The 20776-nt window shown below is 62.2% G+C and overlaps 1 protein-coding gene across 1 annotated transcript in view; it reads right to left on the bottom strand.

Annotated features, from left to right (window-relative positions):
* PCDH1 (protocadherin 1) overlaps window positions 1–18488 on the bottom strand; it is a 53653-nt gene extending 35165 nt beyond the window's left edge. Inside the window, exons 1-3 of the mRNA XM_062002914.1 lie at window positions 18150–18488; window positions 11923–12737; window positions 7255–9447 (exon numbers count right to left, since the gene is read on the bottom strand). Coding sequence (XP_061858898.1) covers window positions 7255–9447; window positions 11923–12737; window positions 18150–18213 — 3072 coding nt within the window. The 5' untranslated portion in view covers window positions 18214–18488. The remainder of the gene's footprint in view (window positions 1–7254; window positions 9448–11922; window positions 12738–18149) is intronic.
* Window positions 18489–20776: the final 2288 nt, after the last annotated feature.

Genomic DNA, 20776 nt, shown 5'->3' on the forward strand with positions numbered 1-20776 from the left:
TCTGGCATGGTGTCTGAGTTGGGCTGAGCTTTGTCTGTCACCTGGGAGCTCGTAACAGAGCCAGCTGGTAGAGCTCAGGACACAGAAGGAGGTCTCATAAGCACATTAAAGCCATCTGAAGATCCCAGGGAGGAAAAGGTTCCAGGACTGGGAAGTTAACACTTGAATAAGGCCCCTGAGGAATACAACAGCTGGGGACTGGGGACAGTAATGAGCTCATCTGGCTCCCAGTCGCACCCAGTGGTGCTGACAGCTCTGTGGAGAGAGCAGGGGGTCCCAAGCCAGGGACTCTAAAGAAAACCACCAGGGAGATAAACCAAGGGATGCCTCAGCAGAAGACATGCCAGGGAAAGCCAGGGATGGCACTTAGTTGGAGCCAGATCATTTTTCACACAAGTTGCTCACCCCAGAGCCAGGGCAAGGGGGGAATATCTGTGCTGACACGTGAAAACCTAACACTGATGCTCCTGCAAAGGGAACTCCCACGTCAGAACCCAAGGCAAGTGTTCATGATGAAGCTAAGTTCCAAGAGGACACTCAGAGCCATGCCTTCAGGAGGGATTAGGATAAAGGTGTCCATCTCTACACCCAGACCCTCGCTCGGCTGGAGCTCAAATGGAAAAGAAAGGAAGAGAAGAAGACAGCTTTTGCTGATTCCTTTCCAAATGGAACTCTCCTGTGATGGCAACCCTCTTCTCAAAGGGCAGAAGCTTCTCCTGCTTGGCTGACGACTCGTGCCTGCTCCCTCAGCCTGCTCCCCACCACGCTCCTCGCCTCGGCACAGCCCCAGCCTCACGATGGATGGGGACACTGGGCAGGCCCAGCTGTCATTTGGAGAGCTCAGACAGGTAAGACAAGTCGTATTGTAAAGGCTCATTAAGGCCACTGATCTCTCCTGCACTGCGGCTGGCAGTCCCACTGCTGCTGGCACGGGATCCCAGGGCAGCTTGTTTCCACTCCATCCTCAAAGCCTGGGTGAGCTGTCAAGTCCTTGGGCCAGACTGTGGCTCAAGAAAAAGGTTCCTGAGCTCTCATCTCCAGCCAAGAGACACCCTGACAGTCCCTAATAAACTGTCATCTACTTGAAATCCTTGGGAAAAAGAAAACTACCAAGCAGGCAGCCCAAGCTCCTCCAGGCACTCACTCGCTCCCAGAGCCTTGGATCACAGCACCCCAAAGGGCCTTGCCCAGCCTCAATAACAACCAAGAGCTCTTCAAACATCTGAAACACTCGTTTTGCTTTCTACTGGGCTCGAGTGCTTTTGATGAGGAAGCAGAAAGATTAAGAGATTAGTGTAAGAGGAACATCAGACATCACATGAGCGAGACACTGAGAGCACGAGCTCAGTCCCCAGCTCAGCCCAGGCATTTCCCCCCCCAGCTCAGAGCAGGGATGGATCTCTGTCAGAGCCTTCCCGGCAGCAGCTCCAGCTCCATGGAGGAGTTCAGAGCATGTGAAAACCGGGACACACACGGGAGCTCGATAGCTCCAGGCTTGCAGGTTGCTCAGGCCTTTAGGGGTGTTTCAGAGGAGCTGAAGAAGGACAACTTGCTACAGAGCACCATGGGTTCCAAGGTGATTCGCTGCCCCCCTCCCAAAATGATGGCTCTGAAGATGGCTTTGAGAATCCTGCCATGCTCAGCCCTGCCCTGTTTGCATTGTACAATCAACAGATGGGTGTTTTGCAAGTGAAGAGGTGCTCAGAAGGACAATTACCTCCCAGGGCAGGGGCATCTTTAAGGATCTTTGGGCAGAACCCACAAGGTATGACTGTGAATGCCACAGTGGATGTCAGTGATGAGATAAGGTAGGAGGTTTCTCCTGCAGGTCACTGCCACAAAACCTACCCTCCCACTCACTGTTCCCTGGGAGCCTCTGAAGGACTGAGGCAGTAAACAGCTTACACCACGGGAAGACATTGATGCAAAACAATGAGGAGATGTTTTTAGGGGATCCTGGGAAGCTGTTTCCTTTCTTTCCCTGTGTCTGACCTCCTCCTCCTCTTGTGCTCCCAACCACAGGCTTGAGTTGGGAACACCATTAGGAAAAGAGACCAGTACAGCTGGTGGGCTATGGAAAGCAGGTCCTCAAGGGTGCAGCCTGGGACCTCCAGCAAAGCCCAGAAAGTCAGAGGGAACACAAGGTCAGCCTAGGGGTAAGACAAAGAGACTTACTGAGGGGAGGCCAAGTGGCTCAGATGACAGATGAGGAGATGAAACCATGACCAGGTTGGGCTGATGGATGCTGCAGCTAGCATCAGAGACAAAAAGAGGGAGACCAAGGTGCCAGAGGTGGCCTGTGCCCCTGCACGTGCTCCTGTGCCTCAGGTGAGCAGGCTGTGGGTACTGAAGGAGCAGGGGACTGTGGGGAGAGGCACTTTTGGGGTAATCTCCACTGACCATCTTGGTTTCTCCCAAGAGCAGAGCTGAGCAGAGCTTGGGTTGTGTAACTGCAGCTGGGATGATGGGCTTGCAGGGCAGCATCAGTCTCCCACGGAGAGGGGCTGTGCCCATCATGGGCAGATGCTCTCAGAGCACAGGTATGTGTGGGGATGGAGGGGGCAGGGGCAGGAAGGTGCTTTTGGCTCAGCTCCACGGGCAGCATTCAAAAGAACAGCAAGGAAGAGGTCTGGTGGGGTATCACAGGAGCTGAACAATCCCCAAACCAGGACACGGGAGTCAGCCTGGGCACAGCTACGTGGCTCTTTGCCCAGAGTCCTGGGTGGACACAAGCTCACAGCATCCACCTCTTCCCTGCTGCCCCACACCCTCCTGGGTCTGCCCTCCCTACCTCGAGCTGACCCAGTTCCCTTGGCTCTGTGCATCCTGTAGTTCTCTCCCCCACAACTCCCCACCCTGCCCTACATCACATCCTCTCTCATTACTCCATCCTCCTCCCCGTCCCCTCCCAGAACATCCCAGCTCCCCACCCTCACCCCCTTCAGTCCCATCCCACCCCTCACCCCATCCCCAGCCTCCCAGCTGCTCTGTGAGCCAGGGAAGCACACAGTGTCCAGGGGACAACCCAGGCTGGGGTTAGCCTGGGCTGGGGGCGAGGGCTGGAGCAGGCTGCAGGGCTGGGCCCCGCTCCAGGGAATGGCACTGCAGCTGAGAGCCGGGCACAGCAGTGCTGGGAATATCAATCAGCGTGGCTGGGAGCGGGTGGCTGCACACACAGCCAGTGCTTTCATCTGCCAGAGAGCATCCCCAGCTCAGCAAGCCTCTGCACTGGGGCCAGCAGGCAGCCCAGACCACGGGGAGCAGGAGAGAGGGGTGCAGGGGAGCACATCCGACTGTGACAGAAAAGCAGCGAGTGTGTAAAGAAGTGCTTGGACTCAATGATCTTAAAAGTCTTTTCCAACTGTAATAGTGCTCTGATTCTATTCTAAGTCCCCCAGGTCTGAGTTGTGCTCACCAGACCAGCTCCAAGGGCGTCAGGCAGGGTGTGAGAAGTGAGAGGAAGAGGAGGGCAGGGAGGAACGAGCAGCATCTGGCTCAGCAGGGTGGGAAGAGGGGAACTGGCCTGACCTGCAAGCCATGCAGGCAGCCCAGCCCAAGCTGAGGAGGTCAGGCAGGTAGCACAGGCTGGGTGAGCCCTCAAGGGTGCAAAGGACAAGTCCCAGGTGCTGGTGGGGCCAGGGACTGAGAGGCAGGAGAGAGCTGTCGCTGTCCTGGATGGGACAGGGGCAGTGGCACTGCCTCCTGGCAGATGTGCTGCTCACCAGCCCCTCCTGTGCCCCAACTTTCACCCTGCTGCATCCATGCCCAGTACATCCACTGCCAGCACTCCACAGGGCATAGCTGGTGAATCACCCTGTGCCCCCCTCTCCCTCTGTGTACCCCCAGCCAGTGCCTCACCCCACAGCACTGCACACTGCCAGAAAGCAGAGCTCCCCCAGCACAGACCTGCCACGAGCCACTGCACACCCCTGCCTTGCTCCTGGGGCCACCCCCACAGACGCAGGACCCCCTCCTCACCCCCCTCATGCTCTCCCAGGCACCCCGTTGCTGCTATGGGGCTCTGCCCCCGGCCCTCACCGACACGCTGCCCTATTCCACCTCTGCAAGCCAGAGCCAAAGCTAAGCTGAGTGCAGCTGATCCCAGGAGCTGATGTGCAGAGCCTGACGCCTGCTCCCAGCACAGCACCCTTCCAAAAGTGGGGGAAAGGGGGCGGGGCCCCCGTGGACCCTCAGCTCCATCTGCAGCTCATTGCCGGATCCACTCATCAGCTCGTTCATTCCACCTGAACGACCTTGAGGAAAACTCACTGACCCAGGACAGGAGGAGACTTTCCCAGACATCTGCCAACACCCAAACCTGCAATTTATGGAGACTCAGAGCTCAACTCTAAAAGAAGACAATTTCATTTCTGTCCATTACAGCTACAGCATTCCTCCCCCACAGAGAGCAATTAATCCTGTGCCATGCTCGCAGCCTGCAGCCAGGTGCAGGCACCTCTGCAGAGCTCCTCAAGCTACCAGCCAGCTTCTCAGATGATGGGAAGGGGCTGGAAGGACCCAGGGTAGCCTCAGCAATGTGCAGCTGGCAAAGGAGGTGGCACAGCCCCAAAGGAAAAGGGCAGAGGGAAAGGAACGCTCCCTCCACCGCCACCTGAGAGCTTCCTCCTGGCCTTGGATTCATCAAAGAGCTGCTGAGGACAAGCAAGGCAGGGAAACTTCTCTCAGAAAGTTCCCAAAGAGAAGCAGATAGTGAGGCTGAGGCAAGCCCCAGACTGCCCTGCCCAGCCCTGCAGGACTAGTTATTGAGGCGGTTGGTGGTGTCTCCTTCCCTCCTCGGCAGCCACCGCATCTCCCCGCAGGACCCAGCCCTGCCTGCCCAGGAGGCCCAGACACTTCCTGCATGCTTCAAGATAAAACCTTCTGCTGTTAGCAAAACAAACTAGGAGGCTGTGAGAGCCAAGGCTGGCACAGGGCTGAAACCATGGAAGCCAGAGCCACTGGTTTCCCCGGATGATCTAATCTCTCCCAGCGCCAGGGTTGCTCTTCCCCAGCAGCCCGGTGCAGCCGGTTGCAGCCCCCGGGGAGGAGCTGAGGCTGGTGTGACAGGCACAGGGATGTCTGTGCCACTAGTGAGGAAAAAGCAGGAGAAAGAGGAAAGGGGGGGCTGGGGACGGGGTCCCCGAGATGTGATGCTTGGCTGGAGGGACAGGGGTGTAGGACAGCCCCATCCAGGGCCTGGGGAAAGGGGGCTGTGCTGCTCCTGCCTACCAGGATCCGTCCTCTCTCCAGCCCACTGGAGACAGGAGGCTGAGGCAAAAGGCAACAGCACAGCCCCCAACTTGCTCCTCAGGAAGGGCAGAGCCATCCTCACAGAGTTCCATCACTCTCCCCCTCTCCTGCCTGGCAGGACATCTCCAAGGCTTCCAGGGTGCCCACAGCATCCCCGCGTGCAGGGAGCAGCCTGCTTTGGGTGCTCACTGTGAGGGTGCCCACAGCATCATGTGCTCACTGTGAGGGTACAGGCAGCACCCCACTTTGTGTGCTCATAGTGAGGGTGCCTACAGCATCCTGGGGTGCAGGGAGCACCCTGCTTTGGATGCTCACTGCGAGGCTGCCCATAGCATCCTGGGGTGCTGGGAGCACCCTGCACTGGGTGCTCCCCCCCAGCACTGCTGCTGCTGCACCGAAGCTCCATCTGCAACCACACTCGTCCCCGTTCCAGACGCAATGACGGCATCTTCCAGCCCGCACCAGCGGGATTTGGGTCAGGGTAGCCAGGCACTGCATGGCAAGGATCTGCTCCTCCATGGCTGGGCCTCAAAAGGATGTGGAGACGGAGCAGGAGAAGCTACACAGGGGGATGTTGGGGTGGGAGAAAGCTGGGCTGGCTGGTCCGTGGCTCAGGCTGCCTCCATGGCCATGTGCTGGAGGAAGCTGTTCCTTGGAGGGCCAGGAGGTGACTGCAGGTGGCAAACTGGGGAGGGGGATCAGCAGCACCGGCCAGGTTGGGGCACAATGGAGGGCTTGTGGAGATGGGCTGGCCCATGTGAGCATCGGTGCTGTGCTCTGCAGGGCCTGGGGGAGCAAGAGCAACGTCAGGGGCAGCACGGAAAACAAGGCACAACCCATCAAAAATAGAAAACTTTATTGAAGTCAAATCCAAGAGGGCAGCTGAGCTCAGCCCCACGGCAGGAGCCCAGCCTGCCGCTCACCAGGGGACACAGGAGGGAGCAGGGGTCTCCCCAGGGCACGGGGGGTACAGCACGGGGGTGGGAGCGGGTGGGCCTCACCCACGGGGCCTCAGGAGGAAGAAGGCAAAGCCACAGGCACTCGTCCCCACTCTCCCTAGCTCATGGAGGAGAGACCCAACAGGCGCCAAAGCAGAAAAGTGGTGCAAGCTAAACTGGCCAGACAGCCCGAGGAGAGAGGGTCCTGCAAGCTCGGGGCTCGTCCCACAGCCTCTTGGGAGAGCTCTGAGCTGCAGTGCACAGCAGCCAACAGCCCTCCCTAGTCCACAGCAGCCAAGACCTTCCTCCTCCCTGCCCCACACTGCCCCGCACCGCCTGCAGCAGAGAGCCCGGCCTCAGAGCCCACAGCAGTGACCCGACCGCAGCACGCAGCAAAGAGCCCAGTGCCCAGCTCCTGCAGCCCCCAGCACCAGCCCCAGCTCAGCCCCGTGCCCACCCGGCTCAGGCCCCAACAGAGCCCCAGCTCCGGGCTCACACCGAGGGAAGGAGCAGCTCTCACTGCCCCAAAGCCTGGGGGAAAGGCAGAGCCCCAGCCTGGGGGAAAGGCAACACTTTGCTCCTCCACCCAGCCCCACCTGAAAGGTCCCGAGCACCCGCAGAGCCAGGCCAGGCTCGGAACTGCCCGCCCAGAGCCGGGGTGGCCACAGCACCAGTCTCTCCTCCCTGTGAGTCAGCCCAAGCAGAGGGAGGGACAGATGGGAGGGTGGGCACTGCCCTCCTGGGTGCTCCCCAAAGGGATTCCCTGCCCCACATGCAGAGGCACCCGCATGCAACACCCTTCACATCACCCTCCCCGCCCCAGGCAGAGCCCCCAGGACCCAGCCCCGGGCGCTCTCAAAGGGGCATCGACAGTTTTCCATCCATCCCCCATCCTCTGCCCACGACAAGGCTTCGTGGCTCGTAGTCCTCTGCCAGTTCCACCCCCCATCCCGGGGCCAGGCATGCAGGGCTGGGGGCCGGTCCAGGCTCACTCCCACACCTCTGTCCAGATGGCTCCCCGGTGCAGGGGAGGAGCGGCCGCGGGCCTCAGGACGAGCTCTCCTACCTGCTTGTTGGTGTATTTCTGGGGGTTGGTGCGGTAGCTGTAGTCCGAGTACTGCTCGGAGCCCGTCGAGTTGTTGTCCCCGGTGCCAACAAAGGTGTTGGTGGCCGGCAGGTCCTGCACCACTTGGTGCTTCTTGGAGGCGGAGGGCGACTGGGGCTGCAGCTGGATGGAGGGCAGAGGCGAGTTGGAGCGGTAGTGGCGGCCCAGGTCCGGGCTGCCCGGCGGGTAGTTGAGGGGCAGGTGGATGCGGGGGCTGTCGCTGACGGAGTCGTTCATGAGGTTGAACTTGAGCGATTTCTGCAGCCCCGTCTCCTCCTCATCCTCCGTGGGCTTGGGCGGCTTCGGAGACTTGCTCTTCTTCACCTTGCCCTTGCTCTTGCCACTCTTGCCGGCCTGCTTGGGTGCATACAGGTCCTTGGTCTCCTTCTTGCCAGCCTGGTAGCCGCTCTTGGCCTCCCGCTGCCGGCAGTAACGCACCAGCACCACCAGCACGATGACCAAGGTGACGGCCACGATGCCGGCGATGACCCCGAAGAGGATGTTGCTCCTCTGCTTGCTGCGCTCGTACTCGGGGTCCCCGGCGATGTCGATGTCGAGTGGCGTGTCCAGGCTGTGCCCCACCAGCGTGTCCAGCAGCGTGCGGTTGGCCAGGGTCTCGTTGACATAGAAGTGGACCAGCGCCGTGCCGTGCCGCGACGGCTTGCCCTTGTCGTTGACTCGCACGACCAGGCGGTGCAGGCCATGGTGCTTGCGCAGGATCTCCTTCTCCAGGGTGATGTCCCCGCTCTGAGGGGAGATCTGGAAGAGCTCGAAGGGGTTGCCTCCCGTGATGCTGTAGGTCAGCTCGGCGTTGACGCCAGAGTCGATGTCCTCCGCTTTGACCTTGCTCACCTGCTGGCCCGGGCTGGTGTGGGGCAGGATGTGCTTGTAGGTGGCGTTGGAGGGAGAGGTGATGAATGGGGCGTTATCATTCTCATCCAGGACGTTGATGGTCACCCCGACGTAGGCAGACCTGGGGGGGTCCCCACCGTCCACCGCCTTGAGCCGGAAGGTGTACGTGCTCTGCTGCTCCCGGTCAAAGGAGATGCTGGACAGGATGGTGCCGGTGCCGTTCTGGATGACAAAATCCCCATTGTCTTGCTCCACCGAGAGCTGGATGCGGGCGTTCTCTCCTTTGTCAGCGTCGATCACCGTCACCATACCCACGGGGCTGAGGGGCGGCATGTTCTCCATCACCGAGAAGTTGTAGCCGCTCAGCATGAACTTGGGGTCATTGTCGTTCCTGTCCATGACATTAATGGCCACGGACGCCGTGCCCTTCAGGCTGGGGCTGCCCTTGTCCGCCGCCACCACCAGGAACTCGTAGCGTTCCCGCTGCTCTCGGTCCAGCACCGCCTTCACCCGGATCTCCCCGGAGTCAGGGTCGATGCTGAAGGAGCCCTTGGAGGACGGGTCAGTCACGAGGGAGTAAACCAGCTTGGCGTTGGAGCCGCTGTCGGCGTCGCTGGCGCTCACCTCCATCACCAGGTCGTCGGGCTCATTGTTCTCCGGGAAGGCCACCTCGGTGAAGCTCTGGCTGAAGACGGGCGCGTTGTCGTTCACGTCCATCACCTGCACCTTCAAGGAGTTGGTGCTGGACAGAGGCGGGTTGCCCGAGTCCACGGCCACGATCTCGATGGTGTAGTCCTTCACCGCCTCGTAGTCCAGCGGCGTGGTGGTCTGCAGGAAGTATTTCTTCTTGCTGTCGCTGCCCGTCTCGCTGGCCTGCCGCAGCTGGAACGGCACGTCGCCCGCCACCACGCACGTCACCACGGCGTTCTCGCCCTCGTCTCGGTCCGACACCTGCACCAGGGCCACTGCTGTCTCTACCGGCACGTCCTCCGAGATGTTGGCCATGCCATCCTGGTGTGTGACCAGCCCGATGCCGCGGATCTCGATGGAGGGAGCGTTGTCGTTCATGTCCTTGACGGTGACCACCACCTGCGCGCGGGCGCTCTTGGGGTTGGCCCCTTTGTCCTTGGCCATGACGGAAAACTTGAGGACGCCGACGTCCTCGCGGTCGATGGGCCCCTGCACGGTGATGAGCCCTGTGGCGCGGTCCAGGCGCAGCAGCCGCCGCACCATGTCCGAGGCTTGGTGGAAGGAGTAGTCGATTTCAGCATTGGCGCCCTGGTCCGAGTCGTTGGCTTTCACCTGTGGGGTGCAGGGAGGCACAAACCATTCAATCACACAGTCCTTTGGGTTGGCAAAGCCCTTGAAGCTGCTGCGGTCCCAGCCCTCCTGCCCTCACCCTCCCAAGCCCACCACTACCCCACGGCCCTCAGCACCTCAACTCCACAGCTTTGGGGTCCCTCCAGGGCTGGGGACTGCCCCAGCTCCCCGGGAATGGTCAGCAGGAGGGCACAGTGGCACGAGCCCCTCTGCCAACCCCCACAGCCTCCTCTAAGGATGGCTGAGGTGGGAAAATCATAGCATTTCCTCTTCTGGGGCCAAGGAGTATGGGGTGAGGAGCCCGGGCCAGGTAGAGCAGCTGGGAGCGGCCCTCAGGCACGGAGGCTTTCCTTGCTCTTCTGGCAAAACCGGCCGTGCCGGTCGGCCTGGCTCCGCTCCCGCCAGCTCCGGCACGCAGGGAATCCTCCTGCAGCCCGTGTGACCCAGGCAGCAGCGGGCAGAGAGGAACGTCTCTGGCCCCAAACAGCGGCTGGGGCAGCTGCTGGGGCCAGGTGAGGATGAGGAGGGAGGGAGGTGAGGATGCACGGAGTTGCAGGGATGCAGCAGAGCAGCACGCCGAGCCCTGCCTGGCCCCAGCCAGCCCTGCCCAGCTGGCAGGAGCCCTGCAGCCGTATCAACCTGCCTCTGCACCTCGTATTTGCCTTCTAAAGAAGATGAGGTTTGTCTAACATTTGCCTCCCTAATCAGCTCTCTGAGCAGCCTCTTCTCTGCACCATTTGCTGCTCCCGCTGCCGTTATCTTGCTCAGCAGATTTGGATGGAGAAGGAAAAGTTGTTAAATGTAAATTCCACCTTTTACCTCCCCTCACACACACACAAGAAAAGAGCCCATGTGGAAGTCATTTCCCCCAGCAAGATAAAAGCTGAGCAATGGCAGCCTCAGCCCGTTCTGCTCCTGGCCCTGCAGCTCCCTTATCTGCTTCCAGCTCCCATTCTCTTAACAGTGAAAAATGAATCCTTTAAAGAAGCCTCCCATCAGAATTAGCAGCAGCCGAGAGCTGCCCGCGCTGCGCTGATTAAGATGGCAGCTGCAGATAAACAGATGTCGGCTACTATCATCTCAGTGCCCCCTCCAAGCCACATCCACCCAGATCCACTCCCCCCGGGCTCCTCGGGCCGGTTGGCAGCATTGCTGGAGACGGGGCAGAGCCCCTCCTGGCCCCTGCAGACAAGGAGGCAGCCCAGAGGAGCCACGGGCAGCATCCCACCCCCTGCAGCCACCCCTAGACAGGCAACAGGGATGCTGCCTGTCCCCCATCTCCTCTGGGAGCCTGAGTTTCCACAGAGCAGCCAAGGGAATGTAACTTATGAAAGGGTCTGTGTCTTGTCTGCGGGCAGCATTGAGATCGGGCTGGCATGGAGCCAGGCTGCCCGTGGGCCTCAGGTCCCAGCCCCCCTTGTAACCCAGAGCCTTGCTCCCACATACCCACCAGCCCCACTGCAGCTCCTCAGCTGTGTCCTGCAGCCCCTGCTCCAGCTGCACCTCCCCACACATCCTTCTAGAGCCTTGCTCCCACGTACCCACCAGCCCCACTGCAGCTCCTCAGCTGTGTCCTGCAGCCCCTGCTCTGGCTGCACCTCCCCACACATCCTTCTAGAACCTTGCTCCCACGTACCCACCAGCCCCACTGCAGCTCCTCAGCTGTGTCCTGCAGCCCCTGCTCCAGCTGCACCTCCCCACACATCCTTCCGGAGCCTTGCTCCCACGTACCCACCAGCCCCACTGCAGCTCCTCAGCTGTGTCCTGCAGCCCCTGCTTCAGCTGCACCTCCCCACACATCCTTCCGGAGCCTTGCTCCCACGTACCCACCAGCCCCACTGCAGCTCCTCAGCTGTGTCCTGCAGCCCCTGCTTCAGCTGCACCTCCCCACACATCCTTCTAGAGCCTTGCTCCCACGTACCCACCAGCCCCACTGCAGCTCCTCAGCTGTGTCCTGCAGCCCCTGCTTCAGCTGCACCTCCCCACACATCCTTCCGGAGCCTTGCTCCCACGTACCCACCAGCCCCACTGCAGCTCCTCAGCTGTGTCCTGCAGCCCCCGCTCTGGCTGCACCTCCCCACACATCCTTCTAGAACCTTGCTCCCACGTACCCACCAGCCCCACTGCAGCTCCTCAGCTGTGTCCTGCAGCCCCTGCTCTGGCTGCACCTCCCCACACATCCTTCTAGAACCTTGCTCCCATGTACTCACCAGCCCCACTGCAGCTCCTCAGCTGTGTCCTGCAGCCCCCGCTCCAGCTGCACCTCCCCACACATCCTCTCCAAGCTTGCCTTGGCAGATGTGACACCCTAGGGACATGCCTGCTCGCTGGGCCTGGGTGACACCATGTCTCACAACCCTTCCAGGCTCCGTTGAGGAACCGTGGCAGCAAGCAGCCACACAAATGCGGCAGATGAGGGGTTCCAGAGAGGAGAAAGAAGCCTCCCCATGCTCTCACCTGTAGGACAGAGTGCCCCACGGGGCTGTTCTCGGAGAGCTCTGCCTCATACAGGGCCTTCTCGAACTTGGGTGCGTTGTCGTTCATGTCCAGGATGGTGATGCGCAGCAGGGCGCTGCTGGCCCGCGGCGGGTTGCCCCCATCCTGCACTTTGATGGTCAGGTCGTATGAGTCCCACTGCTCCCTGTCCAGGTTCCCCATGACGATGAGCTGCGGCTGCTTCTCGTCCTGATCCTCTGCCACCTGCAGCCCGAAGAGCTCCTGAGCCTCGGGGCCGGCCGTCAGCTCGTAGGACGCGACGCCGTTGGGGCCCGAGTCGCGGTCCATGGCCAGAGGGATGGGGAACAGCGTCCCCACGTTGGTGTTCTCGGGGATGGAGAGGGTGAGAACGGGAGAGGCGAAGTTGGGGGTGTTGTCGTTGATGTCCAGCACCTCTATCTGCCCCTCGAGCAAGCGGGGCCCGCTGCTCAGGATGAGGTCGGTGATGGACACCTCGAACTCCAGGAAGCAGGGCTCTCCGGGCAGCAGGTGCTGGCACTCCCGCAGGCTCTCCCGGTCGATGGAGGTCTCTGTGGTGTAGATGTCCCCAGTCTTGCCATCCACACGTAGGTAGGGGGCCCCCACCTCCAGCTTGTAGAGGTGCCCCACGTCTGGGAAGCCGTAGTCAGAGGCCAGGCTCCCTATGAGGGTGTTGGGGGGTTGCTCCTCCTGCACTTTGTAGACCACACGAGTCCCAGAGCCCAGGGCAGGGAGCTGCACCAGGAGCCACAGGCCCAGGCAGGAGGCCAATGGCCTCATCCTGCGCTGCAGGGGAGCTGCAGGGAAACACAGACACAGGGGGTTACAATGGCAGCCTCAGGCCCCCAGGACCGCTCTGCCCCAGCCCCTTCCCCAGCACAGATCCTGTGCCACATAGCTGCACATGGACCCAAAGCAGCCCCTAAACCAGAGAAGCACAGAATCATTACACACGGAAGGGCCCTTGAAGCTGCTGCAGTCCCAGCCCTCCCCTCACCATGCCCAGCCCACCACTGACCCCTGGCCCTCAGCACCTCAGCCCCACGGCTTTGGGATCCCTCCAGGGCTGGGCACTCCCCCAGCTCCCTGGGCAGCCTGGCACAGGGGCTGACACCCCTCTCAGGGAAACAGTTCTGCCTCAGCTCCAACCTCAACCTCCCCTGGGGCAGCCTGAGCCCATTTCCTCTTATCACTTATAACAGGGGAACAAACTCCACCTTGCTACAGCCTCCAGTGAGGGAGTGTCAGAGAATGCTGCTGTCTCCCCTCAGCCGCCTCTTCTCCAGGCTGAACGCCCCCATTCCCTCAGCCCCTCCCCAGCATCCTTGTGCTCCAGCCCCTTCCCCAGCTCCATGTCCCTCTGGCAGTGAGGGGCCCAACCCTGAACACAGCCTTTGAGCTGCAGCCTCCCCAGGGCCCAGCACAGGGGCAAGGGAAGGGGCTCAGGGGGTGCTCCTGGCAGAGCCAGCCCAGCCCTGGCTCCCCATCACTGCAGGAAGCTACTCCTGCCACCAGCTGCCCTGCTCAGCCCCACAGGCTGGAACCAGACCCATGGAGCAGAGTGACAGGGCAGGGCACACATAGCCCGCTGCCAGCAACCCGATGGGCACCGGCCTGGCTCAGCACAGAAACACAGAAGCATTGTGTGCCACACACTACAGGGGCACAGCCTGCCATGCACAGCAGGGCACACAGGCACTGCACACACCCACCAGCCTGCAGGAACAGGGCAGGGGCTCTGCCTGCTCTGCAGGGATGCAGGGCATTGCCAGGATACAGAGCTACCTCCCATCCAGCAGTGCAGGGACACAGGGTGCTGCCTGCACTGCAGGAATGCCACCCATCCATCACTGCAGGGACACAGGGTGCTGCCTGCACTGCAGGAATGCCACCCATCCATCACTGCAGGGACATGAAGCAGTGCCAAAGCAGGGGCAGAGCAGCACTGCTCTCCCAGCACTGCCCACGCAGCAGCACTGCCAGACACTCCCCTCCCAGCACTGCAGGGATGCAGGAGCCCTGTGCATCACCCACCCCACGCTGCATTCAGGGCCCTGCCACTCGCCTGTGCCCCTCACGGGAGGAAGGGCACTGCCCACCCTGCCTGGCTGCCTGTACCCCGCAGAGCAGCGGCACTGCCCGGCCCCAGCACGCTGCACAGGCAGGCACAGCATCTCCCCTGCGCTGCACAGCCAGTCACTAGGCAACCCCACAGCTCTCTCTGCTCACTGCAGACGTACTGCTCCTTCCCCTCCCCTCCCACTCCGGGCTGGGATGCCGCTGGGTGCCCAGCAGTGCAGTGCCAGCGGCGCTGCCCCCCCCCTGCATTGCAGACACACACACTGCATGCACTGCACCGCAGGCACACAGCCACTGCAAACCTCCTGCCAGCAGCACACGCTGCAGAGGCAGTGCCAGGCTCACCACCAGCCCCACAGCCCAGCCCCTTCCCCACCAAGCCCCGAGCCCTGGAACTGAGCCCCTGCCTGGTGGCTGAGCACAGCGCCAGCTTTCCTGGCCTCTGCTCCTTCCCCTTCCAGCTGAGCCATGAGCCTCAAGGGGTGCAGCCCACCTGGCCAGCACCCAGAAAGCCCAGGGGCTGGTTTAGGATGCCCCTAAAACCCACAGCCATGACTGCTGTGGCCAAGCAGCAGTGGCCCTCTGTACGCAGCCTGCAGGATGGCTGAGTGGCTCCTACAGCAGCTCCTCTCCAAAGGGCAAGTCCCCAGCAGCCTCCTTAACAAGTGGAGCATCCTGCACTCATCTTCCTGCCAGCCAGCAGCTCCCAGTCCCTCCATCCCACCGACAAGTACCTCACTGGTGGCACAGCAGAGCTCTCCCTGCCCAGGTGAAAGCACGTTTCCCTTTCTGGAGATGAATCTATGGTCCTGAAGCCTGGTTTGACTCTGCTCCCTTCTACAAATACCTTTCATGCAAAGAAGAGGCATTTCCACCTCACTTGAGGGCACACACAACAGTCCAGCAACCTCTGACACAGGCCAGGAGGAAAGAGAGAGGCCAACAAGGCTTCTTCCAGCCCTGCACAGGGCTGAGGACGGAGGGGAGGCACAAAGTTGAGCAGCAACACAACGCCTGGCTGTAGCAACACAGGTGAAACCCAGTGATGAGGGTACAAGCACCAGAGCTGGGGGTCCATGGGGTGACAGCCCCATGCAGGGCCACTCCTGTCTGCCCACACACGTCAGCTCACACCAAACCCCCCTGCATGACGTATCCACCTGCCAAGCACGCGCTGAGCATCGTCACCCCGCTACCCCACGCTCGCCTTGGGAAGAGCTGGGAGGTGAGAAAGGGAAGGGTCTGGTGCTGGGAAGGGAAGGGCCAGGTGCTGGGCAGGGAAGGGCCAGGTGCTGGGCAGGAAGGGCTCCTCACAGGATGCCCCAGCCGGGAGAGGCACCAGCACCCGCTGACGGGCTGTTTGCACAACCCTGTTTGCATTGGGCTGGGCTGGTGACGTAGCACTGTCCTGACTAAGCCCCAGCACGAGGTAGATGATGGCAGCTAAAGGTGATAGTCCCAACATAGCCCTAGTTGATCAAGGAGCAAGCACCCAGAGTCCTGTGCTTGGAGCAGGGAGAAGGGAGTGAGCCCAGCATGGCAGCTCCCATGCTTTCTGCTTCCAAAGAAAAGAGGCTGAGCCCAGAGCCAAGCACCATTCCCACAGGTGAAGGAAAGCTCTGAGGTTGGGAGGCTGGAGGAAGAGAGGGGTTGGCTACCCCAGCGGGACCACGGCCCTGCAAGGGCAGGCGCCGGGGGAGGAATCCTGCCCAGGGTGCCAGCGCCACGGCACAGACGAGAGAGCCCAGAGCTGGGCGTGAGGAGGAGGAGGAGGAGGAGGAGGAGGAGGAGGAAGCCTCCACCAGCGAGGAAAAGCACGTCTGTGCAAGGAGGCAGAAGCTTCCCAGGGGCCAGTCCAAGGCACCGGGCTATTTTCCCATGGGATCTAAGGACCATCCCACACTTTCTTCTCTGGTGCCAGGCACCTTTTTTTCCCCAACCTGCTGGCAGAGCACAGAGCACTCAAAAATAAAGAAACCCCTCCCAAAACAACTATTCCTCCCCACACACACAATTCCCCCTCCGGGGAGAGTGTGAGAGAGACTGAACCACATGAGAGAGGCGTTAGTCACGCTGCTTAATGCATGACTGGGAAGCTCTGGGAGGACAGTGGCATGCAAAAACCCTACCGAATTCAGCCATTCCCCCCGAAAAAAAAACAACCAAACCCAAAGCCCTAATGAGAGGGAAGGTTTATAAAGCACTGAGAATGTCAGGAACTGCTTCAACAAGCCTGTGCTCCCTGTGATTCCCACAGCCCCTTGGCCTCGTTCCACAGAAGGCAGCGCTGCTCCGGGAACGGGCACCAAAGTCCACCCTCTTATTGCTCCCAAGGGCTGACTGTGTGGCTCAGAGCCACGCTTACAAGTCTATCCAAACCCTGCACTGAGCACACAAGTGCTAATTCCACCTCCTCCCAGCCTAACTCCCCCCCCCCCCCCCCCCCCCAAGCTCTGCCCTGATGAGCAACATCCGAGGGAAGCAGCAAATGCTGATCAGGGCTCCGCTCCACACAAGGGGCTGAGATCAAGGACCAGATTGTCCTCAGAAACCTGGCCCCTGACGTCGAATGTTGCATTGAAGGGACGGCTGGGCTGAAGCCTGGGCATTCTGTGGCATGTCCCAGGGTTTCCTTCGGCTCTGGCTGCTGCTGTGGCTGCTCAGCACTCCTGCAGCCTGGGCCCAAGCACCCCGAGACAGTGCACCCCAAGATGAGGAACTCCACTCCAAGATGAGGAACCCCACTCGCTTGCCATCAGTTTTACCCCCAAATCATCTCTTAGGAGCTGCACAGCAACGGAAAGAGCCCTGGGCCCTCCCTCCTCCTGCTCCACATCCTTTCCAACTCCGGCAGCCAGCAAGGCAGAGACCTGTCAGAGCCTGGCAGCCCCTCCGCTCCCACTCCGGGAGCCCCCCCAGCCCCTCCGCGCTCCCGCGGGCTCCTGTCCCCTCCTGGCACCATCCCGCCCTGGGAAGGGGGGGTCCTGGGGGAAAGGGAGGGCCTGACACAGCCCGGCAGGGCCGCAGGGAGCCGGCGGCGGCGGGAGCGGCTGTTCTCCTGCGCTGCAGCCCCGAGGGGCTGGGAGGGGAATGGTCCTTGGGGAGCGGGGATAGGGGACCCCCACCTCGCTGGGTGCCGGGGAGAGCCGCAGCTCGCGGCTGGGAGGGAGGGAAGGAGGGAGGATGGAGGCCGGGCTCCGCTCCCCGGCACCCGGCGGGGTTGCCCGGGCTGAGGCTCCCACTGAGCCCCGGCACCACCGGCGCCGGGCACGGAGCGAGCCCCGGGGATGAGCGGGACTCCTCCCGCCAGCCCCGCACGAACACACACGCAAACAGGCAGCCGTGGCAAAAAAACCCCTCACAACACAGCAGCTGGTCTCCTGGCACCGGCTCCCCGCTCAGCCCCGCGTCCAGGGTGGGAGACGGGGGTTTTGTACCGCGCAGCCCGCCGATACACTCACCCGCACAGCCCCCGCTCCGCTAACGCACATCAGCACACACCTCTCCCGCTGCCGCCCCCCGCACGCAAACGCAGCCCGATCCGCGCCACGCACACGGCTCCCGCACCCGCACCCCCGCCAGACCCCGCCGCCCCGCTCCTCCCGCACACGCACAGCCCCGCTCCCGCCTCACCCGCAACTTCTCCCGCTCCCACGCACCGCGCTCACACCCCCGGGGCTGGAAAGGACACGCAACACATACACATCCCCCCCGCGACGGGGGGAAAAAAAACCCACCCCAAACCAACCACAGCCACAGCCACAGCCACAGCCGCCCACTCGCTGCCGTCCCACGCATCCCATCCTGCCCGCGGCTCGTCCCGCTCCTGCGCCGCACAACAAGTGGCAGCGCCGGGCGGGACCGAGGACGGGTAAGCCCGGAACCGGGGACCGGGAGCCGCCCGGCGCTGCCCGTGGAGCCTCGCACCCCGGCGCGGAGAGGCGCGGAGGGGGTCGCGGAGAAGCGCGGGAGGGATGCGCGGGAGGGATGCTCGTCAGAGCCGCTCCCGCACAGCTGCGAGATCCCGCCCGGGGCATCCCGCACCGCGCCGCAGCTCCGCGGCTCTCCTCCGCGGGTCTCTTCCGCGGCTCTCCGCGGGCGGGGGCCGCCGGCTCTGCCGCAGCTCTTACTTGGATGCGGCCGGCGCTGCGCTCCGTGCCGGCCCTTTGAGCGCTGCTCCCGCGGCGTCTGCATCGCGTCCTCCCCGCCGGGACCGGGCTCCCCCCACCCCCCCGGCTCCTCTCGATCGTTATCCAGGGATGAAAAAGAAATTGTAAAAGAGAGGAAAAAATATTTAAATTAAAATTTAAAAAAAAAAAATAAAAGGGGAGGGGGCAACAATTAAAAAAACCCCAAAAGTGCGGTGGGAACCGCCCCCTCCCCCGGGCCGGGGCTGCGGCTCCTCCGGCGGAGCGGCGGCGGCAGGGCTGGCGGCAGCCCCGGTGGGCAGCTCCGTCCGTGCCCGCCTCCGTCCCTCGGTGTGTGTGAGGATGTGCAAGGGAAGCGCAGCGCAGGCACGGCCCCTTCTCCCCCCCTTCCCCCTCCTCCCGCTGCCTCCGCCTCTCGCCGCCGCCACGGGGAGGTGGAGCTCCGGCTCCTTATCAGATCCCCAGCCCGAGCCGAGGCCGTCGGGCACCGGCTGCCGGGCACAGGCGGCTCCGGGCTGCGGGCGCCGCGCCACGACGGGGACTCTCACACAGCCTTTCCCCGGGACTCCTCGCTCCCGCGTGGGACGGGTCTCCCCTTTTGATCCCCTCTCCCATTTTGCTCTTATTCATTCACCGATTCGGCCAGCCGGCTCTTCACACGGTTTAGGGGGGCCCGTCGGTGACGCACCCCGCTGTGCTCAGGTGAATGTGAGCCGTGGGGCTGAGCACACTGGGGCAGGGGCTGTGCCCACCCCCTCATCCCCCTCAGATCCGCCCCTAACCGAGCAGAGCTCCTTGCAGGCTGCAGGGAAGTGCCTCCCCCAGCCCTGCCCGGGTGAGGTGGTGAAGCCGGAAAAGAAAAGCAAGTGTCCCCTCCCGTCACACCTTGGTGAATCACCCGTTTATTGCAGGGTGTCGGGCCCGGGGAGCGCAGAGCACCTGCCAGCTCCCCAAAGCACCTGCGAGCTCCCGACCGCCCTCGCATGATGCCTTCGCAAGCTGCACTGACTCAGCTGGGTGCCCAGCCGCCGTGCTGACCCTCTGCGACTTCGGATGGACAAGCACAAGTCCCAGGAGGCTTGGGGCCACGGGGAATGTCCCTCCGTGCCTCCACCGGCGAGGACAGCCAGAACGTGGCCCTGCAGCCTGGCCCTGCCAAGGGCCTCGGCGCTCTGAGCTGGAGATGCTGAGGTGCACTCTGCAAAGCCCGAGCACCTCCCTGGGCTTGCAGGGTGCCCCTGACTCCCAGCAGCCGCCTTCTCGTCCGGCTGCAGCGCAGGTTTCTCGGCAGGCTGCTGCAAAGCCCTTTGCCGTGCTCCGCCGCAGCAGCGTGAGGCAGGCAGCGCTCCTTCCCGCTGAGCTCCCAGCCAACCTGTTGCGCAGCTCCCGTCTCCGCACACATGCTCAGCTCGGCTGCGATCGCTGCACCATCTAGAGGCAGCGCCGGCTGAGCCCTGGCACCGCCTCAGCCCGAACCAACACGCTTTGCTTCTACACGAAGCGAGCTCGGCCCCTGGCACTGCGGGGCTGGAGAAAGGGGCTGGAGGGTCGTCACCTCTCGGTTGGGAAACCGGCGTCTGCCCCCCACCCCCCGAGACTTTCCCTTATCAGAGCCACTTCTGTCCCTGCTGAGATGTGATGTCGGCTCCTCCCGTGCCCATCTGCTGGGTTGGTCGGGTGGGTTTTGATCCTTATGAAGGCAATTGAGCAGAGGATGTGAAGTGAGAAGCCAGGGGAGGTCAGAGCCCGCTGGGGAAGGAGCTGAGGGGTTTGTCGGGGTTTACCCTGCTGATGGAGCGTGAGCCAGCGAATGTGGACAGAGAGAGGGAAGGAAGGCTTCTGGAAACAACGTGAGATATGGCTGATCAGTCAATGGCAGCTCTCCTGAGAGCTGGAGCAAAGGGGAGAAGCGAGGAAGTGGCCCCTTGGATCCATGGCTGGCTCTGGGGTGATAAAGGCAAACTAGAGAGCCAGCCGCTGAGCAAAGGTTTGTGTTTCGCAAGAGGCAGCGGCCGTGGAGAGGTCACAGGAGCAGGGAGCAGAGGGAAGCTGTGTGTTTACTGTCTAGGAGGACCAGTCACTGCCATCAGCAGCCCCTGCTCAGGTTCCTTTCTGAGGGGTAGGTCCAGGATCTGAGAGAATGAGGGACAAAAAAGGCATCCCAGGCTCAGGAGCCATCTGTGTGCAGCCCAGAGGAGCTGCCTGGGCCAGCAGCACCCGATGGGCGGGGGGCTGGTGGCATGTAGTGGCCAGGCCACCTGAGGCACGTCAGCCCAGGGGTGAAGAAAGAAGAAATAGCCTCAGGTTGCCCCAGGGGAGGTTGAGGTTGGAGCTGAGGCAGAACTGTTTCCCTGAGAGGGGTATCAGCCCCTGTGCCAGGCTGCCCAGGGAGCTGGGGGAGTGCCCAGCCCTGGAGGGATCCCAAAGCCCTGGAGCTGAGGTGCTGAGGGCCAGGGGTCAGTGGTGGGCTGGGCATGGTGAGGGCAGGGCTGGGACTGCAGCAGCTTCAGGGGCTTTAACAACCCAAAGGATTCCATGACTCCTCCCAGAGTGCTCCTTGCCCTCTGACAGCACAGAAACCCTAAAGCTGCCCTTGCCACTCCCCATTC

This window comes from Colius striatus, chromosome 9 (assembly GCF_028858725.1).
Source record: "Colius striatus isolate bColStr4 chromosome 9, bColStr4.1.hap1, whole genome shotgun sequence".
Lineage (NCBI taxonomy): Eukaryota > Metazoa > Chordata > Aves > Coliiformes > Coliidae > Colius > Colius striatus.